At 44.5% G+C, this 26,194-nt stretch overlaps 1 protein-coding gene across 1 annotated transcript in view; it reads left to right on the top strand.

Moving 5' to 3' along the window:
* The window catches only part of LOC106574165 (calmodulin-regulated spectrin-associated protein 2), a 97,192-nt gene extending 71,010 nt beyond the window's left edge, over positions 1-26,182 (top strand). Inside the window, exons 7-17 of the mRNA XM_014149833.3 lie at positions 5,562-5,652; positions 5,787-5,886; positions 11,989-12,020; positions 12,134-12,203; positions 12,399-14,514; positions 17,634-17,770; positions 18,353-18,573; positions 19,363-19,468; positions 22,225-22,340; positions 23,038-23,156; positions 23,495-26,182. Coding sequence (XP_014005308.1) covers positions 5,562-5,652; positions 5,787-5,886; positions 11,989-12,020; positions 12,134-12,203; positions 12,399-14,514; positions 17,634-17,770; positions 18,353-18,573; positions 19,363-19,468; positions 22,225-22,340; positions 23,038-23,156; positions 23,495-23,800 — 3,414 coding nt within the window. The 3' untranslated portion in view covers positions 23,801-26,182. The remainder of the gene's footprint in view (positions 1-5,561; positions 5,653-5,786; positions 5,887-11,988; positions 12,021-12,133; positions 12,204-12,398; positions 14,515-17,633; positions 17,771-18,352; positions 18,574-19,362; positions 19,469-22,224; positions 22,341-23,037; positions 23,157-23,494) is intronic.
* Positions 26,183-26,194: the final 12 nt, after the last annotated feature.

Below are 26,194 nucleotides of genomic sequence, written 5' to 3'. Positions count from 1 at the left end.
CGGCCAAATTCCAAACCTATTCTCAGCTCTGTACTGCAGGTATCCGTGAGGACGGTAGAATTGGTAGAATCTGGTTATGTGATGACCCAGTTTTCTGTGGGCTCATCACACCCTAGTTGCCAGTACAGTGCAGTTCGCATAATGCTGAGAGAGAGATATTCAGCATGCTGCATTGCAGTATGATGATGTAATGATCCCATTCGCTGTGGCCATGATTCACTTTTTTTATTTCACCTTTATTTAACTAGGCAGGTCAGTTCAGAACAAATTCTTATTTACAATGACGGCCTACCGGGGAACAGTGGGTTAACTGCCTTGTTCAGGGGCAGAATGACAGATTTTTACCTTGTCAGCTCGGGGATTCGATCTATACAACCTTTTGGTTACTGGCCCAACGCTCTAACCACTGGGCTACCTGCCGCCCCATGGAGTCATTTGAGAGGTTGAAGGGACATACAAAGTGTGTGTGTGTGTGTGTGTGTGTGTGTGTGTGTGTGTGTGTGTGTGTGTGTGTGTGTGTGTGTGTGTGTGTGTCAGCATGTGTAAACGGCATGCAATACTGTAGGCTGTTTTGTGTTTATCCACTCAGCCCCCCAATTAACATACACTAACATATCTCTGGGTACACAGAGACATGAAAGTCTTTTTTGGTTTTTCAATTAGAAGCCTTGGTACTAAATCATGTCAACCTCCTCACTTTGAGTTATACATTATATTTCATGAATTCACTGCTGATCAAAATTGCCATCTGCAGGCTGAAAATGAAAAGGAGTAAGACATTTTGCTTCTTGTAATGTTAACAAGCTTAATCACAATTGGGTGGCTGTGCTGCTATCTATTGAGGGTACATAATGACTTTGCTCTGTGGAAGTCAGTTGCAGTTTCACAGTTTTTACAAGCTACAGTCTTGCTTTTAACCTATTGGTTTATAAGAGGGCTGTGTTTCTTGGTCTTCCTATCAGTCGTACAGGTCTGTAGTCTAATCCCCCTCTTTGGCTACAGTAAGTGATTTAATGGCATCACAGCTCTTGGTATCCTGTGTGTGGGCGCCCACTGAGGGGGCGGGTTTACCAGTGTGGTCCCTGCTAAACAGATTATCCCTCCATTTTTAGCGTCAACTTTGTTTGCATTCAGTAACCAATGAGCTCTCTTCATAGACATGGACTGACACGCTGAAATCTGCACATCTGGCAACCCGCCACTGAACAGTGAGTGACAGGGAAATCTGGCAACGGGGTCGAGGTATTGTCAGGCGACAGGGTTGTGGTGTTGTGAGTAGGAGATCAGTAGGAAACCGGGGGCCAGAACAGACTGGCTGTTTGACTGGAGAGATATCACTTCACAATCTAATGGGAGGGCCCCCGCAACAGACCTGGAGGAGGTAGGCTGGTTACTGTAGCTGGACAGACCTGGAGGAGGTAGGCTGGTTACTGTAGCTGGACAGACCTGGAGGAGGTAGACTGGTTACTGTAGCTGGAGGAGGTAGACTGGTTACTGTAGCTGAACAGACCTGGAGGAGGTAGACTGGTTACTGTAGCTGGACAGACCTGGAGGAGGTAGACTGGTTACTGTAGCTGGACAGACCTGGAGAAGGTAGACTGGTTACTGCAGCTGGAGGAGGTAGACTGGTTACTGTAGCTGGACAGACCTGGAGGAGGTAGACTGGTTACTGTAGCTGGACAGACCTGGAGGAGGTAGACTGGTTACTGTAGCTGGACAGACCTGGAGGAGGTAGACTGGTTACTGTAGCTGGACAGACCTGGAGGAGGTAGGCTGGTTACAGTAGCTGGACAGACCTGGAGGAGGTAGGCTGGTTACTGTAGCTGGACAGACCTGGAGGAGGTAGACTGGTTACTGTAGCTGGACAGACCTGGAGGAGGTAGACTGGTTACTGTAGCTGGACAGACCTGGAGGAGGTAGGCTGGTTACAGTAGCTGGACAGACCTGGAGGAGGTAGGCTGGTTACTGCAGCTGGACAGACCTGGAGGAGGTAGGCTGGTTACTGCAGCTAATTGCAATATAAATTATAGCCTGGTCCCAGATCAGTTTGCGTTGTCTTGCAAACTGGTGTGACAATGACCATAGGAATTGGCAAGACAGCACAAACAGATCTGCGACCAGGCTATACAAATAGTGCAGCAGGCCAGAAGAAACTACATGCAGCTGAGAAATGTTTGATATTGTTTCTTATACTGTATGTTATAGGATTAGAGATTGCTATGGTGGGGGGGTATGTTCAGAAGTTGCAATGTACTTTGAATTATTGAACTTGGTTGGCAATATATTAATCATATTCATTGTGATCATTTTTACTGTAGTTCAGTTGGTACTGTATACAGAGTTTTCCATTAGATAATTGTGTTTGTCGGTGTTCTGGCCGAATGGTTGTTTGTCAATGCTTTGGCTACTGTATAATCTCTAATGATTCATTAGAGATTAAAATGTTACGTGTGTTATGAGGCTATCATCACCTTGTAATATGAGCAAAGTGATTCTGATGCGCTGGTTTTGCATCACTGGTTATTTGGGTTGAAGAGATTATTGGCTAATGTAAAAACAGGATGTGGTATGCTCTTAGAATTCATTTATGGATAAATGTTATGCTCTGTATGACCAAAACCTGCTCACGGGTTGTATTTATTATGCCTAACCTTAACCTAATTCTCCTAACCTACAACGTTAATTCTCCTAACCTGCTGTGTAAGTTATCCTAACCTGCAACGAAAACGTCATAGCTGTAATGAAGCGGCGTGTTTTTAGGGAATCTCCTCTAACCCTGGCAATTTGACTGGTAAACTCATGGCTACACTCGCAATGGCTGCCTGGTATTGTGATGCAATAATTTCCGTTGTAATGTAGAATGTTCATTCAAATGATGCTAACTGGTGTGTTTCATGTAATGAAATGTATTTTTTTGTAATTTCAGTTGAGTTGAATCAACAAATCACAGCACATATTTTAGCACATATTTTACTTCCTGCTTTGCACCTGTGGGTAAACTCGCAATGGCCGCCAGTCCACCCATGATGCCATCATTGGGGACGCCTATTCGATTAATTCAATTTCAATTCCAGAACATGCAGTCCGGAGTGGAGGAGAGGAGAAAATGTAGGTAATAAAACATTTAAAAAAAGAAGGGTTGTCATTTGGCTGTCATTTGGCTAGCCAATTACCATCATCCAAAATTCCATGACGTCACAGCCCGAGATATGTGGTTATTTATCTACCGTAGTTGAATGCACCGACTGTAAGTCGCTCTGGATAAGTCTGCTAAATGACCAAAATGTAAATGTTTTATGTAACAAAAAAAAGAAAATTGTAAAGCACACTGGGTATTGTTCTTGTCCTTGTTTCAGGGGTGGAGCTCATTAGAATAATACCCAGCATGCTTTGCAAGAGTTCATTTTTACATTTAAATAATTTACCAGATACTTATCACACTATAGTGCCATCAGCCTTCTGATACCAAGGCAGGGTGAAAGGGGGCCAAAAAATTGTGAACCGCTTTAAAAAAAAAATGGTATAGAAAAGTATTTTGTATTTTACACACACAAAAAATATATTACAGGTCTATCTATATACATTGGATTGTAGTTTAGGCCAGTGAAATGCAAACAACAAAATACTAAAAAGTCATTGAAATATGAATTTCAAATACATGTAACAGAAATGCCCGTCTCTGCCCATCTCTGGATACACCCACATATACACACTCACTCTCACACACTCACTCACTCACTCACTCACTCACTCACTCACTCACTCACTCACTCACTCACTCACTCACTCACTCACTCACTCACTCACTCACTCACTCACTCACTCACTCACTCACTCACTCACACTGACTCTCACACACACTCACTCACACTGACTCTCACACACACTCACTCACACACACACACACACACACACACACACACACACACACACACACACACACACACACACACACACACACATCCTTTTGCGCTGATTGAGGGAATGTTCCCATTGTCTGAGCCATGTTGCTGAGCTGATGAACACCGCAGATACTCAAGGTCATATCTGAACAGTCAACACGTTCTTGTGCCAGCCTCCTTGGGAAACCCTGGGTCATGTTCATTGGGGCACACTGTAGCAAAATGTTTTGCAATCGAAACTGGAAATTAGCATTTCTTATTGGACAAGTGCAGGTAGTCAGTCCCTCCCTTTTGCAGTGTGTTTTCTTCCATTTGGTGGTTAATGAACATGACTGGGCTATGTGTCGCTGGGCGAGGATGGTAACAAAGGAATTGTAATAATAACACACCATGATTGGTCATCTAGCTCTCTGTGTACCAGGCCTATATTCAATTTCTAGGATTGGTTGATTTTCCTATCTCTGTGTACCAGGCCTAAATTCAATTTCTAGGATTGGTTGATTTTCCTATCCTCTGTACCAGGCCTATATTTGATTTCTAGGATTGGTTGATTTTCCCATCTCTGTGTACCAGGCCTATATTCCATTTCTAGGATTGGTTGATTTTCCTATCCTCTGTAACAGGCCTATATTTGATTTCTAGGATTGGTTGATTTTCCCATCTCTGTGTACCAGGCCTATATTCAATTTCTAGGATTGGTTGATTTTCCTATCTCTGTGTACCAGGCCTATATTCAATTTCTAGGATTGGTTGATTTTCCTATCCTCTGTAACAGGCCTATATTTGATTTCTAGGATTGGTTGATTTTCCCATCTCTGTGTACCAGGCCTATATTCCATTTCTAGGATTGGTTGATTATCCCATCTCTGTGTACCAGGCCTATATTCCATTTCTAGGATTGGTTGATTTTCCCATCTCTGTGTAACAGGCCTATATTCCATTTCTAGGATTGGTTGATTTTCCAATCTCTGTGTACTAGGGCAAAGGAAACAATGTCTTTCCTGTCTGTGTACAGGTGATCTGGCCATACACATCCCCAGATGGTCCTATTCATTTGGTTCTGTGCCCATCGGGAGAATAGCAGAAACTAGGCTAGTCCATTTTATTTTATTTTTTCACTCAGAGGCACATTTGAGTACCATTGGTACTGCATGTCATTATCTAAATGATAGATTAAGTTAACACGATCACTCTTGTACAGTAAAGAAAAATAACGTGACCCTTGGGGATATATGAAGAAAAGAAAAAACACCTCTGTTGTTTTCAGTGTGATTGATTTAGGGGGAAATACTGTATAAATGAGATGAGAGAAGTAACTGAGGGAGCTCACACTCACCCTTAACAGATTGGTGGATTGACTTGGGTTTAGAATAAAGTTTTTTTTGTTTAAGAGAATTTGTACTAACTGACCGTACTTTATTAAGTATTTATGATGTGCACTGACAGATGATTAAAAAAAAAAATGGAAGTTAACAGAGACATCTTGTGGAAGCACAGGTATACTACATTTGACAGTTGTGAACTGTCATGCTTTTCTCAGAGTTCATGTTGCAGGATTATTTTGCCAGGTGTTGTGCACTGTTCATGTTTGCAGACAGTCCGCTTTCTATTTACTACTGCCTTAACCCCATATCCTGTCTCTGTTTTGGTCTTTTCCAGAATAACTACCTTGTGTTCCTGGCCGAGCTGTTCTGTTGGTTTGAAGAGGTGAAGCCCTCCTTTGTACAACCAAGAGTTCTGGATACTGAAGGTAAGACAGGGTAAATCGTGTTCCGTACTTCAGAGCGGTTTTTGTTTTTTTTGGCAAACCTTCAGACATCCCAGTGAAATCATTCCTGCTCTATGGATTTGTTTTAATGAGAGTTATGGTGTTTGTGTTTTCAGAGCCAGCCCTCACATCGTTGAGGAACATTCCCTCAGTTCCCATCTCCAATGTCACCAAGCAGAGCTTCATGGAGAGACCGCCCAGCCCAGAACCACCCAGGTACTATTTCTTATTCATTAATGGTCCAGTGTGGCTCAGTTGGTACAGCATGTTTCATTCCCACTGGGAGAACCCATAAGAAAATGTATGCACGCACTGCACTCTTCCCATAGGATAATCATTTGTGGAACCCTTTTTGGTTCCAGGTAGAACTATTTTTGGTTCCAGGTAGAACCCTATTGGTTCCAGGTAGAACCCTTTTGAGTTCCACATCACTAAGGGACCTATCATGGTCCAAACACACCAAGACAGTTGTTAAGAGGGCGACAACACCTATTCAAATAAAATAAAATGTTACTGGTCGCATACACAAATTTTGCAGATGTTATTGCAGATGTAGCTCCAATAGTGCAGTAACCCTCAGGAGGCTGAAGATATTTTGACCTCAGATCCTCAAAAGGTTCTACAGCTGAACCAGCACTTGGTATGGCAACTGCTCGACATCCGACCGCAAGGCGCTACAGAGGGTAGTGCGCAGGGCCAGTACATCGCTGGGGCCGAGCTCCCTGCTATCCAGGACCTCTATACCAGGCGGTGTCAGAGGAATGCCCTAAAAATTGTCAAAGACTCCAGCCACCCAAGTCATAGACTGTTCTCTCTGCTACTACACGGCAAGCGGTACCGGAGCGCCAAGTCTGGGACCAAAAGGCTCCTGAACAGTTAATTAAATGGCTACCCAGACAATTTGCACTGACTCTCTTGCACAGGCTCGATGTACACTCACTAGACTCTAACCACACACCCACACATACTACACTGACACTCCAACACACACACACACACACACACACACACACACACACACACACACACACATGCATATTGACGCCACACAAACACACGTACATTCACATTCCTTCAAACTCTTTACATACGCTGCTGCTACTCTCTGTTAATTATCTATGAATAGTCACTTTACCCCTTTACCCCTACCTACATATTACCTCGACTACCTACATGTACATAATACCTCAACTACCTCAACTACCTACATGTACATATGACCTCGACTAACTCATACCCCTGCACATTGACCCAGTTCCGGTGCCCCTTGTATATAGCCTCGTTATTGTTATTTTGTTTTACTATTTTTCCTTTAGTTTAGCAAATGTTTTTTACTTTTTAAAATGTTGCATTGTTGGTTAACCTGCTGTATTCGGCGCATGTGAGGAATACAACTTTATTTGATGTAGAACACATTCCACAGAGGGTTCTACATGGAACCCAAAATAGTTCTACCTGGAACCAAAAAGGGTTCTCCTATGGGGACAGCCGAAGAGCCCTTTTGGAACCCTTTTTTCCAAGAGTGTACTGTAAGTCCTAAATGACAAATACAGTGTATATATAGTTCCTTCAGAAAGTAATCAGACCCCTTGACTTTTTCCACATTTTGTTACGTTACAGCCTTATTCTAAAATGGATTAAAAAAATAAATCCTTAGCAATCTACAGACAATAATGACAAGGCAAAAACAGGTTTTTAGATTTTTTTTTGCAAATGTTTTAAATATAAAAAAACAGACACCTTATTTATGTAAGTATTCAGACCCTTTGCTATGAGACTCGAAATTGAGCTCAGGTGCATCCTGTTTCCACTGATCATCCTTGAGATGTTTCTACAACTTGATTGGAGTCCAATTGTGGTAAATTCAATTGATTGGACATGATTTGGAAAGGCACAAACCTGTCTATATAAAGGTCCCACAGTTGACAGTGCATGTCAGAGTAAAAACCAAGCTATGAGGTCGAAGGAATTGTATGTAGAGTTCGGAGACAGGATAGTGTCGAGGCACAGATCTGGGGAAGGGTACCAAAATATTTCTGCAGCATTGAAGGTCCCCAAGAACACAGTGGCCTCCATCATTCTTAAATGGAAGATGTTTGGAACCAACAAGACTCTTCCTAGAGCTGGCCGCCCGGCCAAACTGAGCAATCGATGGAGAATGGCCTTGGTCAGGGAGGTGACCAAGAACCCGATTGTCTCTCTGACAGAGCTCCACTGTGGAGATGGAAGAACCTTCCAGAAGGACAACCATCTCTGCAGCACTCCACCAATCAGGCCTTTATGGTAGAGTGGCCAGACGGAAGCCACTCCTCAGTAAAAGGCACATGACAGCCCGCTTGTAGTTTGCCAAAAGGCACCTAAAGGACTCCCAGACCATGAGAAACAAGAATCTCTGGTCTGATGAAACCAATATTGAACTCTTTGGCCTGAATGCCAAGCGTCACGTCTGGAGGAAACCGGGCACCATCCCTACGGTGAAGCATTGTGGTGGCATCATCATGCTGTGGGGATGTTTTTCAGCAGCAGGGACTGGGAGACTAGCAGGATCGAGGCAAAGATTAATAGAGCAAAGTACAGAGATATCCTTGATGAAAACCTGCTCCAGAGCGCTCAGGACCTCAGACTGGGGCAAATGTTCACCTTCCAACAGGACAAAAACCCTAAGCACACAGCCAAGACAACACAGGAGTGGCTTCGGGACAAGTCTCTGAATGTCCTTGAGTGGCCCAGCCAGAGCCCGGATTTGAACCGGATCGAACATCTCTGGAGAGACCTGAAAATAGCTGTGCAGCAAAGCTCCCCATCCAACTCTTTGCACTTAATGGGACTATCATTTCTTTTTTTTAAACAGGACATTGACCCAAAACACACCTCCAGGCTGTGTAAGGGCTATTTGACCAAGAAGGAGAGTGATGGAGTGTTGCATCAGATGACCTGGCCTCAACAATCACCTGACCTCAACCCAATTGAGATGGCTTGGGATGAGTTGGACCGCGAGTTAAGGAAAAGCAGCCAACAAGTGCTCAGCATACTCCTTCAAGACTGTTGGAAAAGCATTCCTCATGAAGCTGGTTGAGAGAATGCCAAGTGTGCAAAGCTGTCATCAAGGCAAAGGGTGGCTACTCAAATATAAAATATACTGCTCAAAAAAATAAAGGGAACACTTAAACAACACAATATAACTCCAAGTCAATCACACTTCTGTGAAATCAAACTGTCCACTTAGGAAGCAACACTGATTGACAATACATTTCACATGCTGTTGTGCAAATGGAATAGAAAACAGGTGGAAATTATAGGCAATAAGCAAGACACTTCCAATAAAGGAGTGGTTCTGCAGGTGGAGACCACAGACCACTTCTCAGTTCCTATGCTTCCTGGCTGATGTTTTGGTCACTTTTGAATGCTGGCGGTGCTTTCACTCTAGTGGTAGCATGAGACGGAGTCTACAACCCACACAAGTGGCTCAGGTAGTGCAGCTCATCCAGGATGGCACATCAATGCGAGCTGTGGCAAGAAGGTTTGCTGTGTCTGTCAGCGTAGTGTCCAGAGCATGGATGCACTACCAGGAGACAGGCCAGTACATCAGGAGACGTGGAGGAGGCCGTAGGAGGGCAACAACCCAGCAGCAGGACCGCTACCTCCGCCTTTGTGCAAGGAGGAGCAGGAGGAGCACTGCCAGAGCCCTGCAAAATGACCTCCAGCAGGCCACAATTGTGCATGTGTCTGCTCAAACGGTCAGAAACAGACTCCATGAGGGTGGTATGAGGGCCCGACGTCCACAGGTGGGGGTTGTGCTTACAGCCCAACACCGTGCAGGACATTTGGCATTTGCCAGAGAACACCAAGATTGGCAAATTCGCCACTGGCGCCCTGTGCTCTTCACAGATGAAAGCAGGTTCACACTGAGCACGTGACAGACCTGACAGAGTCTGGAGACGCCGTGGAGAACGTTCTGCAGCCTGCAACATCCTCCAGCATGACCGGTTTGGCGGTGGGTCAGTCATGGTGTGGGGTGGCATTTCTTTGGGGGGGGCCGCACAGCCCTCCATGTGCTCGCCAGAGGTAGCCTGACTGCCATTAGGTACCGAGATGAGATCCTCAGACCCCTTGTGAGACCATATGCTGGTGTGGTTGGCCCTGGGTTCCTCCTAATGCAAGACAATGCTAGACCTCATGTGGCTGGAGTGTCAGCAGTTCCTGCAAGAGGAAGGCGTTGATGCTATGGACTGGCCCGCCCGTTCCCCAGACCTGAATCCAATTGAGCACATCTGGGACATCATGTCTCGCTCCATCCACCAACGCCACGTTGCACCACAGACTGTCCAGGAGTTGGCGGATGCTTTAGTCTAGGTCTGGGAGGAGATCATCCGCCACCTCATCAGGAGCATGCCCAGGCGTTGTAGGGAGGTCATACAGGCACGTGGAGGCCACACACACTACTGAGCCTCATTTTGACTTGTTTTAAGGACATTACATCAAAGTTAGATCAGCCTGTAGTGTAGTTTTCCACTTTAATTTTGAGTGTGACTCCAAATCCAGACCTCCATGGGTTGATAAATTGGATTTCCATTGATTATTTTTGTGTGATTTTGTCAGCACATTCAACTATGTAAAGAAAAAAGTATTTAATAAGATTATTTCTTTCATTCAGATCTAGGATGTGTTATTTAAGTGTTCCCTTTATTATTTTGAGCAGTGTATATTTTGATTAACACTTTTTTGGTTACTACATGATTCCATATGTGTGATTTTGATCGTTTTGATGTCTTCACTAGTATTCTACAATGTAGAAAATAGTTTTAAAAAATGAAGGAGTAGGTGTCCAATCTTTTGACTGGTACTGTATGTAAACGCAACATGCAGGAATTTCAACAATTTCACTGAGTTACAGTTCACATAAGGAAATCAGTCAATTTAAATAAATTAGGCCCTAATCTATGGGCAGGGCCGCAGCCATGGGTGGGCCTTAGAGAGCATAGGCCCACCCACTGGGGAGCCAGACCCAGCCAATCAGAATGAGTTTACCCCACAAAAAGGTAAAGATAGAAATTCTCCTCAGTTTCATCAGCAGTCCAGGTGGCTGGTCTCAGATGATCCTGCAGGTGAATAACACGGATGTGGAGGTCCTGGGCTGCGATTGTGAAGCTGGTTGGACTTACTGCCAAATTCTCTAAAACGACATTGGAGGTGGCTTATGGTAGTGAAATGAACATTCAATTCTCTGGCAACAGCTTTGGTGGACATTCCTGCAGTCAGCATTCCAATTTCACGCTCCCTCAAAACTTGAAACATCTGTGGCATTGTGTTGTGTGACAAAACTGCACATTTTAGTGGCCTTTTACTGTCCCCAGCACAAGGTGGACCTGTGTAATGATCATGCTGTTTAATTGGCTTCTTGATATGCCACACCTGTCAGGTGGATGGATTATATTGGCAAAGGAGAAATGCTCACTAACAGGGATGTAAACAAATTTATGCACAAAATTTGAGAGAAATAATATTTTTGTGCGTATGGAACATTTCTGGGATCTTTTATTTCACCTCATGACTTTACATGTTGTGTTTGATAATTGAGAAGTCTGGTCTCTCTCGCCAGACCCAAGGTGCCCTGCATGCTCCACTGTGAGAAGAGAGTAGTCATTATGAAGAAAACACTGTCTTTTACAATAATGACCTAACGACTACAATAGAACAGCAGTAGCACACATTCTATTACTTAGGTGAGGTCAGTTCAATTCAGCTCAGTTCAGCTCAGTTCAATACAGCTCAGCTCAGTATAATACAGTTCAGCTCAGTTCAGTACAATTCAGCTCAGTTCAATACAGCTCAGTTTAGTTCAACACAGTTTAGCTCAGTTCAGTACAATTCAGCTCAGTTCAATTCAGCTCAGCTCAGTACAATTCAGCTCAGTTCAGTACAATTCAGTTCAATACAGCTCAGCTCAGTTCAGTACAGTTTAGTTCAACACAGGTTAGCTCAGTTCAGTTCAATTCAGCTCAGTTCAGTACAGTTTAGTTCAGTACAGTTTAGCTCAGTTCAGTACAGTTTAGTTCAGCTCAGTACAGTTCAGTACAATACAGTACGCCCTAGCTCTTCTGACCTGGATTATTTTGATGTGGTTATCTGTTAAAAGCTACAGCAACTACAGGGGATATTGGATAGAGGTTATGCAAACTTATCTGGAATGGTATTCTGTGTTGGACATGCATGATACATTGCTCAAGCTATGGGGCCAAAGCTTTAAAAAACAAAAGCTTTCATTTCAGTTTTCATGATTGTCAATCTAATTTTCTAAATGTGTGTCTCTCTCTCTAGTCTGCCTCTCCGGCCTCAACCTAGGAACTCAGGTAACAAGATCACTTCAAACTTTTGGCTTTCAACATTAATAAACATTTGAATTTGAATGGAGTCCCTTATATCTGATTATGAGATGTTTTTTTTGTTCATTCTCATCATCCAGGTGAAATGAAGAGATCCACCTCAATGTCCTTTGTGGATGGCTGCGTAGGAACCTGGCCCAAGGAGAAAAGGTGAGTGTGATGGACTATGTGAATAAATTGACATTATTGTTTGGTACATGAGTAGGATGTTTCTGATGTGAAATCGTACCCCTGTTATGCTTAAATTACACTCGTTAGTTGTGTCTTAGTTTTTGGTCTGTAGGATTATTAAAAGTACTACACACACAACAATGGATGGATGGATGGACTGTTTGTTTTTACCAGGTCCGGTCCTTACGGGGTATCCTTCGACATTCCCTTCGACAAAGAGGACACCCAGACGTCTACTCCCCCCGGCCATGGCATAACTCGCTCTACCAGCACAGAGGGCTTCAAGGTCCACCAAATGCCCCGGGGCATGAAGAGGAACCTGTCCTTCCAGCCCATCAATGGGCAGGGCATGGGCATTGAGGAGGAGGGCTGCCCAGACAGCCTAGCAGGCCCCGATCTGCCAAGACAGCCTGGCAGACCTCAACCCAATGGCTCATCAGCCCTGGATGGGCATGGAAAAGGTGCAGCCATCCCCAGCATGGAGGAGGCCCTCCAGATCATCCACAACACCGGGAGGAAGCCCCCACAATGCCCCCTGACGGAGGGTATCAACCATGGCTTTTTCCTGCACAGTCAAAACCGGGGCAGAGGTGTAGTCGGCCTGGACCCCAAGGCCCAACAGGAGAACATGGACCTGGACTCACTGAACACCACAGAGGTGGACACAGACATCCACTTGAGGACGGAGGACATCGCTGAGATGCTGGACGAGGACTCTTCGCTGGGGGAAGCTACGAGCATGGAGCTGGACATGGACACACTCAGTCCCTGCCCCAGCAGCTCAAGCTATGGCAAATCTCCCTCCACTAGCTCCGGCATCAAGATGACCAGCTTCGCAGAGCAGAAGTTCCGGAAGCTCAGCAACCACGAATCAGGGAGAAGAAGAAGCAGCAGCAGTGGGGGCGGCAGCTCCCTCAAGACCACCCCCGAGGGCTCGGAACTGGGCCTCCCCCTGTCCGTCTCCTGGGCACCCACCCCAGAGCACAGCCCCGTCCATCAACAGAGCATGCCCCTTACCCAAGCCCCTCCCACTGGGCCAGCCCAGGCCCCTCCGCCTAGTGACCCGGCTCAGGCCATGGCAACGGAGATGGTTCAGCTGCGCATGCGCCTGGAGGAGAAGCGAAAAGCCATTGAGACGCAGAAGAAGAAGGTGGAGGCAGCGTTTACGCTTCACCGCCAGAGGATGGACCACTCCGCTTTCCTGGACGTGGTCAAGAGGAAGGCCGACGGTGCCTCAGTAGGTGGAGGAGAGGAGGAAAGGGGGAAGATAACTGCAGAGAAGGAGAGGAAAACTGGGAGGAGCAAAGCGGACACGCCTGACGGGGTCGAGCAGGGGCAGGCGCCCTTCGGGGTCTGCTGGCTGAAATCCCCAGGACGAAGTACGGGAGAAGAGGGAGGTCAAGGTCCCAGCGAGGTTGATCTAGCGAACTACACACGCTCCATGGAGAAGCTCAACCACTCACTGGGCTTCCTGCAGATGGAGATGCAGCGCCTGGCCCAGCAGCAGGAGGTCATCATGGCCATGAGGGAACAACGGCAACAACAGGCCTGGGTCATTCCCCCTCCCGAGACCCAGCCCTCACCCCAGAAATATGCTTGCGCCTCTGTCCGCTCCTCCGACTCGCCCTCCCCGGCAGACTCGCCCCGCTCCGCCCACCGCTCGCCCACCAGCATCAAGAGGAAGTCGGCCTCCTTCCACTCACGGAACCCCCGCACGCCGCGCCCCAGCGAGCTTAAGCTGGCCCCCTATAACCGCTGCCTGAAGGCGCCTCAGTCCGTGGACAGCCTCCCCCGCCTGCGCCGTTTCTCCCCATGTCAGGCCATGGCCTTCACCTACATGGGGGACAAACCCACCGGTGAAACCCCTGCGACCGGAGACAGGGACACTGAGCATATGCTATCCCCAGAGAGAGAGGCTGTTAGTGCATCGTCACCCTCCTCCCCAGCCAAAAACAACCAGAGAACACAACAAGGGACACTAGAGATTTCCAAGAAGGATGATGAGAAGGAAATGGAAGAGAAGATGCACAACGACAAAATGGAGGAGATCAAACCCATAATAGTATCAACCGTATCTGAAGTGCTGGCCCAGCCAGTGAAAGAGTCCTTTACAGTCACCCCCACAGAGACCCCCCTTATCTCAGACATGTTTGGCCAGGCCAGAAGCAACCTGATTGAGGTGCCTCTGTACGTGCTCAAGCCCCTGGAGGGAGAGGGGATGGAGGAGAGTGAAGACATGCAGGGGACCTATGGCGATGACGAGAAAATGTCCTGTGGCTTTTTCTTTAAGGTAGGAAGTTATAAGATACACTATGGAAGTTTAGTTGCTAATAGTTGTGAGACACAGGAGGTTGGTGGCACCTTTACTTGGGGAGGATGGGCTAATGGCTGGAGCGGAATAAGTGGAATGGTATGAAATACATCAAACACATGGTTTCCATGTGTGCTCTTTTCCACCCATTATTATGAGCCGTCCTCCCCTCAGCAGCCTCCACTGGTCTTTTCAATATTTATGTCCATTTAGAGAACCCCTTTTGGCTCAAGAGTGTCCCCAGAGGCAAATGTTCTGTATAGCCTTTTTAATACAGTTGCTATTTCAACTGTATTCACTCACTGTACAGTTGGAATGGCTTTAATGTTGGGGAATATTTTCCATCTGAATAATCTCCAAAACATCAGTGTGTAAATGACAGATTCTGGACATTTGGCTGCCAAAAATGACTATTTTCCTAATTAATTGAACTGTGCCCCAGTTCTATGACAAAGCAATTTGCTTTGGTTCTGTTGGCAGCCATCTTTGTTTTTTTGGAAAGGAAACACTCTGTTTTTAATATGAGATGAGGAATGGCTCTTGAAATAGGTCGGGCTGAGGACAACATGGTTCTTCCTACTGTGAGGACGGTAACTAGCCAGTCGTCTGTGCCTTCATCTAGGTCACGAAACTGGAGCTTGTGAATTATTAAAATGCAGCTGCTGAGAAGTGGGTTGGCAGAGATGTTGAGCTAGTTGTAGGATAGTTGTGATGAGGTCACATTGAAGTCAAATTATCCGTGTGGCTCAGTTGGTAGAGCATGGTGTTTGCAACGCCAGGGTTGTGGGTTCGATTCCCACGGGGGACCAGTACGGAGAAAACATTTATGAAATGTATGCATTCACTACTGTAAGTCGCTCTGGATAAGAGCGTCTGCTAAATGACTAAAATGTAAATGTAAAATGTTTTTGCACTTGTTATTGGATCTTTAGTGTGCTGTAGTAAGAAATATTGGTCAGTACAGGGATGCTATTAGAGAGAGCACCGTTCACAGTTTAGTTGTAAAATTGCTTTAATACACTCAACAAGGGGCCATTGCTCAGACTCTTAGACTAAAAACCATGCTCAATCAAATCAAATTGTATTTGTCACATGCGCCGAATACAATAGGTGTAGACCTTACAGTGAAATGCTTACTTACAAGTCCTTAACCAACAATGCAAGAAAATCCCCCCCCCCCCCCCAAAAAAAAGTAAGAGATAAGAATAACAAATAATTAAAGAGCAGCAGATCAATTAAGTCTCCATTGACAGTGCTAGCATGTTCAGGGGAGTCTCCACTTAAAGGGATTTTCAGTCCAGAGGAATAGGTACAGTACTGTATAATCTTGGTCTGTGAAACTGCTCCTTTAAATGTACCAGGAAAAAAAAAAACAACAGCTAACATTAGCCAGGGAATTCCTGGACCACGTTCAGTAGCCAAACTGTGTTCTACCTAGCAGATATAGTGAAGGGAAAAAAGTATTTGATCCCCTGCTGATTTTGTACGTTTGCTCACTGACAAAGAAATGATCAGTCTATAATTTTAATGGTAGGTTTATTTGAACAGTGAGAGACAGAATAACAACAAAAAAATCCAGAAAAACGCATGTCAAAAATGTTATAAATTGATTTGCATTTTAATGAGGGAAATAAGTATTTGACCCCTCTCAATCAGAAAGATTTCTGGCTCCCAGGTGTCTTTTATACAGGTAACAAGCTGAGATTAGGAGCACACTCTTAAAGGGAGTGCTCCTAATCTCAGTTTGTTACCTGTATAAAAGACATCTGTCCACAGAAGCAATCAATCAATCAGATTCCAAACTCTCCACCACGGCCAAGACCAAAGAGCTCTCCAAGGATGTCAGGGACAAGATTGTAGACCTACACAAGGCTGGAATGGGCTACAAGACCATCGCCAAGCAGCTTGGTGAGAAGGTGACAACATTTGGTGCGATTATTCGCAAATGGAAGAAACACAAAAGAACTGTCACTCTCCCTCGGCCTGGGGCTCCATGCAAGATCTCACCTCGTGGAGTTGCAATGATCATGAGAACGGTGAGGAATCAGCCCAGAACTACACGGGAGGATCTTGTCAATGATCTTAAGGCAGCTGGGACCATAGTCACCAAGAAAACAATTGGTAACACACTACGCCGTGAAGGACTGAAATCCTGCAGCGCCCGCAAGGTCCCCCTGCTCAAGAAAGCACATATACATGCCCGTCTGAAGTTTGCCAATGAACATCTGAATGATTCAGAGGACAACTGGGTGAAGGTGTTGTGGTCAGATGAGACCAAATTGGAGCTCTTTGGCATCTACTCAACTCGCTGTGTTTGGAGGAGGAGGAATGCTGCCTATGACCCCAAGAACACCATCCCCACCGTCAAACATGGAGGTGGAAACATTATGCTTTGGGGGTGTTTTTCTGCTAAGGGGACAGAACAACTTCACCGCATCAAAGGGACGATGGACGGGGCCATGTACCGTCAAATCTTGGGTGAGAACCTCCTTCCCTCAGCCAGGGCATTGAAAATGGGTCGTGGATGGTTATTCCAGCATGACAATGACCCAAAACACATGGCAAAGGCAACAAAGGAGTGGCTCAAGAAGAAGCACATTAAGGTCCTGGAGTGGCCTAGCCAGTCTCCAGACCTTAATCCCATAGAAAATCTGTGGAGGGAGCTGAAGGTTCGAGTTGCCAAACGTCAGCCTCGAAACCTTAATGACTTGGAGAAGATCTGCAAAGAGGAGTGGGACAAAATCCCTCCTGAGATGTGTGCAAACCTGGTGGCCAACTACAAGAAACGTCTGACCTCTGTGATTGCCAACAAGGGTTTTGCCACCAAGTACTAAGTCATGTTTTGCAGAGGGGTCAAATACTTATTTCCCTCATTAAAATGCAAATCATTTTATAACATTATTGACATGCGTTTTTCGTACAAAAACAGCAGGGGATCAAATACTTTTTTCCCTCACTATAGAAATGTCATGAATAGAACCAATGTGATCCCCTATTGTACACGTCAGAGTTACATGTTTGTTCTACATACAAGTTTTCTGAATGCGACCCTTGTAGTGGGTTCCTGGCTGTAACTGACTGTGTGTCTCTGTCCCCAGGGTGAGGGGAACAGGGAAGACAACATGGCTCAGAAGAGGGCTGCTCTCCTGGAGAAGAGGCTGAAGAGGGACAAGGAAACGCAGCAGAAGAAGCTGCAGCAGGAGGCGGAGCTAGAGCGGAAGAAGGAGGAGTCACGGTACATACTATGTATTCCCTTCTACCGCACGCGTGCTTTCATACACATATGCAAACCCACATCCAGACACTCCCACTTGATTGTAGAGTAAACTTTTTTTTTTTAAACGTTGTTTTTAAAAGCCTGTCACACATTGTATCATGCCTTTTTAAATGTTAATTAATCAAATTGTATTTGTCAAAGTACATCAAATGGTGATGTAATGGATTGAAGTACATTTACTACTGATTGTTCGGTCACATACTATAAACAATTACATCCCATAGTTTATGTATGATTATGTCCCGGATATAGTTTTAGCTGTTCTTCATCTAGTATGGTCTTCCCTGTGGCTCAGTTGGTAGAGCATGGTGTTTGCAACGCCAGCATGGTGTGTGCAACGCCAGGGTTGTGGGTTTGATTCCCACGGGGGGCCAGTACAAAAAAAAAAAATTAAAAAGAAAATGCATGAAATTTATGTATTCACTACTGCAAGTCGCTCTGGATAAGAGCGTCTGCTAAATTACTTAAATGTAAATGTAGTATAATCTACTGTCTTCTATTGACGCTATGCTCTTAAATTACCATTCCTCTTCCTCTCAGAGTGAAAGCGGAGGAAGAGCACGTGAGGAAGGAAGATGAGAAAACTCGCCGGGAGTTAATCAAGCAGGAGTACCTGAGGAGGAAGCAGCTCAAGCTCATGGAGGACATGGACATGGTGATGAAGCAGCAGCGGCCGTCCGGCGCCAAGCATAGGAGAGCCCGGCCCAAGTCCATCCACCGGGACAGCATGGACTCCTCCAGAACCCCAGCCAGGGCAGCAGGTAACCGTGGAGACGACCTCTCTCAAGAGTCAGGAGTCAATGGTGGTGTTGTGTTGGCGTGGTGATCGTGCCTGAGCATGCCACCACAGCTAGCTTTGTGCCTCCTGTGATAAAACACTGTTTCTCTGCAGCTCAGTGCCTCCTGTGATAAAACACTGTTTCTCTGCAGCTCAGTGCCTCCTGTGATAAAACACTGTTTCTCTGCAGCTCAGTGCCTCCTGTGATAAAACACTGTTTCTCTGCAGCTCAGTGCCTCCTGTGATAAAACACCGTTTCTCTGCATGGCTTCTTATGGCAGACAAGAGACTGTTCTAGTTGTAGTAGAGAGCTGTATGCCAACTACTAGCACTACTAACCTTTTGCATTGCTTCCTTGTGAAAGCATCTTATTTTAAATGCAGTAGTTAACCCTGCCGGATTTCTTAACTGCTTTGCCAAACCAATTTCACTCATTTGATCTTGTAATGTGTTGCATGAATCGATCTCTGGTAGTCTGGCATCTTTGACTTCATTATGCTATGTGGGACTCTGGGGATGGGTTCCTAGGCAACCAATGTCTGTTTTTGACTATGAAAGTGAACTCAAAATCAAATTCTTGTCAAATTGAATGAGCCATACTGGAGGTGTGTTTGTGTTTGCGCATATCAAATGTGTGCTGCTGATAATCGTGACAAGTTGGGCACAAAGTGTGACGGATGGCATCGTGTTGTGATCGTGGTGTAACTGTGTGGTCCAGTCTTGTGCCAAACTTGTGTTTCACATCTAGGTTCACAACTTCGTGTTTTTTCAGTGCCCAGCTTGTCTCTGGCCTCTCTCAACCTGGGGGACAGCTCGTCTCTGGCCTCTTTCAACCTGGGGGACAGCGACACTGTGCAATCTGAGAAGAGAACACCTAGGTAAGACTCCTTTCTGTTTACAGTATAGAAAAATTATGCATATGTAGGCCTACTTGAATTTCATCTTAACATTTATTCTACTCTAAGTGGTGAATCCTAACTTCCACTTTGAATTTGAATTTTCACATAGCCATGCATTTGATGTCAATGGGAGACTAAGTGCAAATTTGATTTAAGTGGAAATTAGGATTCATCCTAAAATTACACTATTGACACTGTTCCATTGAACTTGAGTATCACTTCTGACCTGCTTTGTTAACCCCTTTCTCCAGCCAACAGCTTTTAACCTAGCTAACACGTTCTATATTATCTGCACTCTTCTTTTCTCACCTACCCTCTCTTTCTAACCTACCCTCTCTTTCTAACCTACCCTCTCTTTCTACACCTACCCTCTCTTTCTAACCTACCCTCTCTTTCTACCCTACCCTCTCTTTCTAACCTACCCTCTCTTTCCTACCTACCCTCTCTTTCCTACCTACCCTCTCTTTCCTACCTACCCTCTCTTTCTTACCTACCCTCTCTTTCTTACCTACCCTCTTTCTTACCTACCCTCTTTCTTACCTACCCTCTCTTTCTTACCTACCCTCTTTTACCTACCCTCTTTTTTTACCTACCCCTTCTTTCTTACCTACCCTCTCTTTCTTACCTACCCTCTCTTTCTTACCTAACCTCTCTTTCTTACCTACCCTCTCTTTCTTACCTACCCTCTCTTTCTTACCTACCCTCTCTTTCTTACCTACCCTCTTTCTTACCTACCCTCTTTCTTACCTACCTTCTCTTTTTACCTACCCTCTTATCACCTACCCTCTCTTTCCTACCTACCCTCTTTTTCTTACCTACCCTCTTTCTTACCTACCCTCTTTCTTACCTACCCTCTTAACACCTACCCTCTCTTTCTTACCTACCCTCTTTCTTACCTACCCTCTCTTTCTTACCTACCCTCTTTCTTACCTACCCTCTTTCTTACCTACCCTCTTTCTTACCTACCCTCTTTCTTACCTACCCTCTCTTTCTTACCTACCCTCTTATCCACCTACCCTCTCTTTCTTACCTACCCTCTTTTTTTACCTACCCCTTCTTTCTTACCTACCCTCTCTTTTTTACCTACCCTCTCTTTCTTACCTACCCTCTCTTTTTTACCTACCCTCTTTCTTACCTACCCTCTCTTTCTTACCTACCCTCTCTTTCTTACCTACCCTCTTTTTTTACCTACCCCTTCTTTCTTACCTACCCCCTCTTTCTTACCTACCCTCTCTTTCTTACCTACCCTCTCTTTCTTACCTACCCTCTCTTTCTTACCTACCCTCTTTTTTTGCCTACCCTCTCTTTTTCACCTACCCTCTTTCTTACCTACCCTCTATTTGACCTCCTAATGTTCTGGAACTGTCAGAAGTGCCAGCTTACACTCTGGCAGTCTGTGCTTCTTACTGAGCTCTCCTAAACTGAGAAGGAGAAGGTTAGTTCCTGTGTAGTAGTTTAACCCTGAAGCCACCTCACTCTCACAGCTTCTGTACATGTGTATCTCAGTTGGTAGAGCATGGCGCTTGCAATGCCAGGGTTGTGGGTTCGATTCCCACAGGGGACCAGTATGACTCACTACTGTAAGTCGCTCTGGATAAGAGTGTCTGCTAAATGACTCACTACTCTAGTGGCTCTGGATCAGAGAGTCTGCTAATTGACTCACTACTGTAGTGGCTCTGGATCAAAGAGTCTGCTAAATGACTCACTACTCTAGTGGCTCTGTATCAGAGAGTCTGCTAATTGACTCACTACTGTAGTGGCTCTGGATAAGAGAGTCTGCTAAATGACTCAATACTATAGTGGCTCTGGATCAGAGAGTCTGCTAAATGACTCACTACTGCAGTGGCTCTGGATCAGAGAGTCTGCTAAATGACTCACTACTGCAGTGGCTCTGGATCAGAGAGTCTGCTAAATGACTCACTACTATAGTGGCTCTGGATAAGAGAGTCTGCTAATTGACTCACTACTGTAGTGGCTCTGGATAAGAGTGTCTGCTAAATGACTAAAATGTAAATGTAAGAACGAGAGTTCTTATGGGAAGTCTTAAGACACTGTTCCAATACCAAGTCCAGGGTTATGTTCATTAGGGCACGCAAAGGAACACGTCAGCAACGTTTTCATCCATTTGGTGCCTAATGAACATGAACCATGCGATACCTCATGGTCCCACCAAAACCCTTCACTGTGACCTTGTCAGATCTCACCATCAACCCCTGCTTTAATGCTTTTTGCCCTCTCTACACAAAACAAGAAATATTCCTGCCTATATTCCACTTGCTGCATTCACTAACAGACTGTCACCTCTTCCCCATGCTAAGTCTGTCTCAATAAGATGCACTGGTTGAGATATAGGTGTTTGTAGTAACTATCCCCATAGAGGACTTGATTTCATCACATTGCTTCACAGTTGTTTGACGTCTAAGGAAACTGAGCCGACGTACATTTTGTGCGGCTGAATTTTTGTAACGCGACTCAAACGGACCTCCAACGTCTCCGTTTGCGTCGACTGTGTAGAGCTCTTTAGAAAGCTTGTACTTGATATACAAAGAACAGTACTGGCCAAAGCCCATCCCTGTCAGTGATTATCACATTTTTAGGGTACTGTTTGTACTTTGCACACAAATAGCCTGTACTGAAGTCCTTGAAGAGGCTATACTCTACATATGAGGTAACCGCGCTTTACCCGTGGAGAGAGGTGACCTAAGTAAGTGTGTGTGTGTGTGTGTGTGTGTCAGGCCTGATTCTGCAGATGGTTTTCTGTCCCCTTGTCGATCTGGGAGCCGGAATGGGGAGGACGATTGGGAGAATGGCTCCACTGCCTCGTCTGTGAAATCAAACACCGAGTACAGCGGTGGGTGGTCACCTCATCACCACTAAGACACATTTATTAGCTGTATTATAATTGATCTTGATTTAGCTTTGTGAAGTTCTGAATACAGCGGGACACTTCATGCTGTTTAGACATCTGATTTTGTGTCCGATTCATCATTCCAAATTTCTATCATATTTTCATATTTAAAATTGGAATACCACTAACAGCTTGAGTTATGTTTTTGTCACTCTGCACTAGGGTAGCAACATTATGGTAACTTAACCAAAACACCCTGGTTTTCCAGAAATCCAGGTTGGAGGATTCCCAGATTTTCTGCTTATTCTCTCCCGATTCCAGGAATCTTCCAACAGGAATTTCTTAGAAAACAGGGCATTTTGGGAAAGTTACTGGAATTTTGCAACCCTACTCTGCACATTTGGTTGAGTAACATGTTGAATCTCATGTGCATATATGCCATGATTGTTCTGCATTAATGATTGTTTTTGACTTGAGACAAGCAAAACAGAGTGAAATTAACTCAGCAAAATTTCAGTCTGAAATGATCAGATGAGGATGATGATAGCATAGAAGGCCCTTGGTCTTGAGATTCCATGATGAGGGATGTTAAGATGACGCCTATAAATTATTTACTGACAAACTGCTGGCACAACCTCCGAGGGCCTTGGTAGAGTGGTTTCTATGACAATTGATCATCTTTTCCCCTTGGTGTGCACAGGGCCCAAACTGTACAAGGAGCCGAGTGTCAAATCGAACAAGCATATAATCCAGAACGCGCTAGCCCACTGCTGCCTGGCGGGCAAGGTCAACGAAGGTCAGAAGAACAAGATTGTGGAGGTAATCTGGTCATTCTATTTCGACAATGTTAGGCATCTTAATGTACAGCTAGCTCATCAATACAATAAAGTCACTTCTCAGATGAATGATTTTCATTTGATCACGCCGATATTTACATGACGTAAGTTGCTTTGGATAAAAGTCTACTAAATGGCAAATTATAACAGATTATTTACTAAGAATATGCAGATTAGTGTTCATATTTTTGACAACTGACATGTTCACCTCAGAAGCCACTGCATTTTTTAAAAGCAGCAAGAGCTGGTCACAATGAAAATCATCATGACACGTCTGTTGTCTTGTATGATGATGATCATTTATTTGCTTCACTTTTGCAGGAAATGGAGAAATCAGAAGCAAACAACTTCCTGGTGTTGTTCAGGGACGGGGGTTGCCAGTTCCGCTCCCTGTACGTATACAGCCCCGAAACGGACGAGGCCACCAAGTTGATCGGCATCGGGCCCAAGAGTATTATGAGCAAGATGATCGAGGGCCTCTACAAATACAACTCAGACAGGAAGCAGTTCAGCCAGATTCCCGCCAAGACCATGTCGGCGAGTGTGGATGCCATCACGATCCACGGCCACCTATGGCAAACCAGGAAACCAGCCACCCCCAAGAAAGTGTTACCTGCCAAGTCCTAATGGAACTTACCGTACACTCCCAGCCACCCCTGCCATTTCCCTTCAAATGGAACAGTCCACATTCAATTTGCACTTCACTGTACATATCCATGAGGATTCAGCACCTGCAATGTCAGTTAGATGAACGCATACTTCTTGTATTATTATTTTCTCTCTCTCTCTTTTCATTCCTGTCCATTTTCCTTTTGAAATTCCAAACTGACACGGGGACTCAGTTAAAGATATGCACAACTGGAATGTAAAACACTATTTAATATGTGTAAATGAATGTCACTGATCTGTTTAGTGCAAGAGATTGTCTGATTTCGAGTAATTTTATTACAGCACGCGAGTGTATGTGGGGTTTTTTTGCCCAAAGAGAGACAAAAAGGAGAAGGTATGAATACCATACAATGTTTTATTTGGGACACTGAAGCACTGAATGTTACTCATCTGTTCAAATGTGTGGCCTTACGCTTGTTTTTTTTATGTCAGTGCAATATGCTGATAGTAAAACTATACCTTAGAGAGACTTTTCTATGCTAAGGTGAGAATGCTTTTTCCCCCCCATGTTTTCGGGTTCAAATGCAACATACGTCTGCATAAGCTATACACAAGATTGAGGGCCAAAAAAAGAAAAGTAAAATACCTTGCAGCAAGCATACAGCTAGTGTTATCCACACAATACAGCTATCAGTCCGATATAGTATTCCACAACTACGACAAGTGTATTTATATATCTTTTTGTTTAGCTTATTCCTCATAAAGTGTTAAACCAGACTGAACTTCCTTGATGCTGTGGGTTCAGAGCAGGTTTGTGAACCAAACTTAGATTTGAGTTTATTTTATCTCCTTTCAATTGTCACAAAATGGACCAGATTTGGTGAAATCTCAGATACGTCTGTCTGTAATGATTTGGACCATTTGAAAACGCTAATACGTTTTAGATTTAGTATTACAATTGTGACCATAAATCCATTATATAGAACATTGTTTTAAAGGATTGCGATTTAGATTTTGTACTTTGAAAATGGAATGGCTGATAAACAGTAGTTATTGTTAATTCTGTTTCAGTTGATTAGTAGACCTCAAACGTTTTCAGAATCCTCTCCTTTTATAAATTCTCAATGTCAAATGACTTATCGCACCAGGCTATGGTGACATTAGGACACTGCTTGACACCAGGCTATGGTGACATTAGGACACTGCTTGACACCAGGCTATGGTGACATTAGGACACTGCTTGACACCAGGCTATGGTGACATTAGGATATGGATTGACACCAGGCTACGGTGACATTAGGATATGGATTGACACCAGGCTATGGTGACATTAGGATATGGATTGACACCAGGCTATGGTGACATTAGGATATGGATTGACACCAGGCTACGGTGACATTAGGATATGGATTGACACCAGGCTACAGTGACATTAGGATATGGATTGACACCAGGCTATGGTGACATTAGGATATGGATTGACACCAGGCTATGGTGACATTAGGATACTGCTTGACACCAGGCTACGGTGACATTAGGACACTGCTTGACACCAGGCTACGGTGACATTAGGATATGGATTGACACCAGGCTACGGTGACATTAGGATATGGATTGACACCAGGCTATGGTGACATTAGGATATGGATTGACACCAGGCTATGGTGACATTAGGATACGGATTGATAGTGAGAAAGACACCACTTATGTATTATTTTGCACATTCATCATGAGTAGAAAAATCAAAATATGTCCTTTTCATTTTAAATCAATTATGTATCACATTTTGTGGTAGATGCCACACTTCTTCTCTTCAATAAACATACTCTGGTAAGAAAAAGTACTTTTGATAAAGTACTTTTTTAGAGACCCGTGAAGGCAGAATGTGACAGACTTTGTTAGTACATGTGGGTAGAGCCTTCAACACTTTCCTTTTGTCTTAAAACTACTCGAAAGGAGCCTCCTCAAGCAACAACTTATGAAGGTTGGGGATGAAGATATCTGACGTCAAATACTATACCCACACATTGGTGTTTGGTTTTCACAGGGATATATTTAAGGAATTACCAAAAGACAAGTTGTATATGTCTCTGGAAATGTAAAGATTATTATAATGTTATTATGAAGTTCCAGGAATTTTGTAGAAAGGGATATTACAGTGGGACCACTGTCACAGTTGTTGTATTTGACTGTTTAAGGTCAAGATGAATGGCTATTTAATTGTTTAGATGGGTATAAGTGGACATTGTACAGGGCTGCCGTAAGTTCATCTGTCCATACTGACAAAGAACTGCTTCCATTTTGTTTATCAGACGCTGTGCTGTCATTCAACCTACTGCTGAACATTGTAGGTTGGGTTTGTTTCTCTTTTGCATTGAATAAAATGAAGCATGTCCTGAAGTGTTCGTTCCT

This window comes from Salmo salar, chromosome 16 (assembly GCF_965601325.2).
Source record: "Salmo salar chromosome 16, fSalSal1, whole genome shotgun sequence".
NCBI lineage: Eukaryota > Metazoa > Chordata > Actinopteri > Salmoniformes > Salmonidae > Salmo > Salmo salar.
Note: the sequence above shows the minus strand (reverse complement) of the source record. Positions and strands in the feature narration are given on the sequence as shown.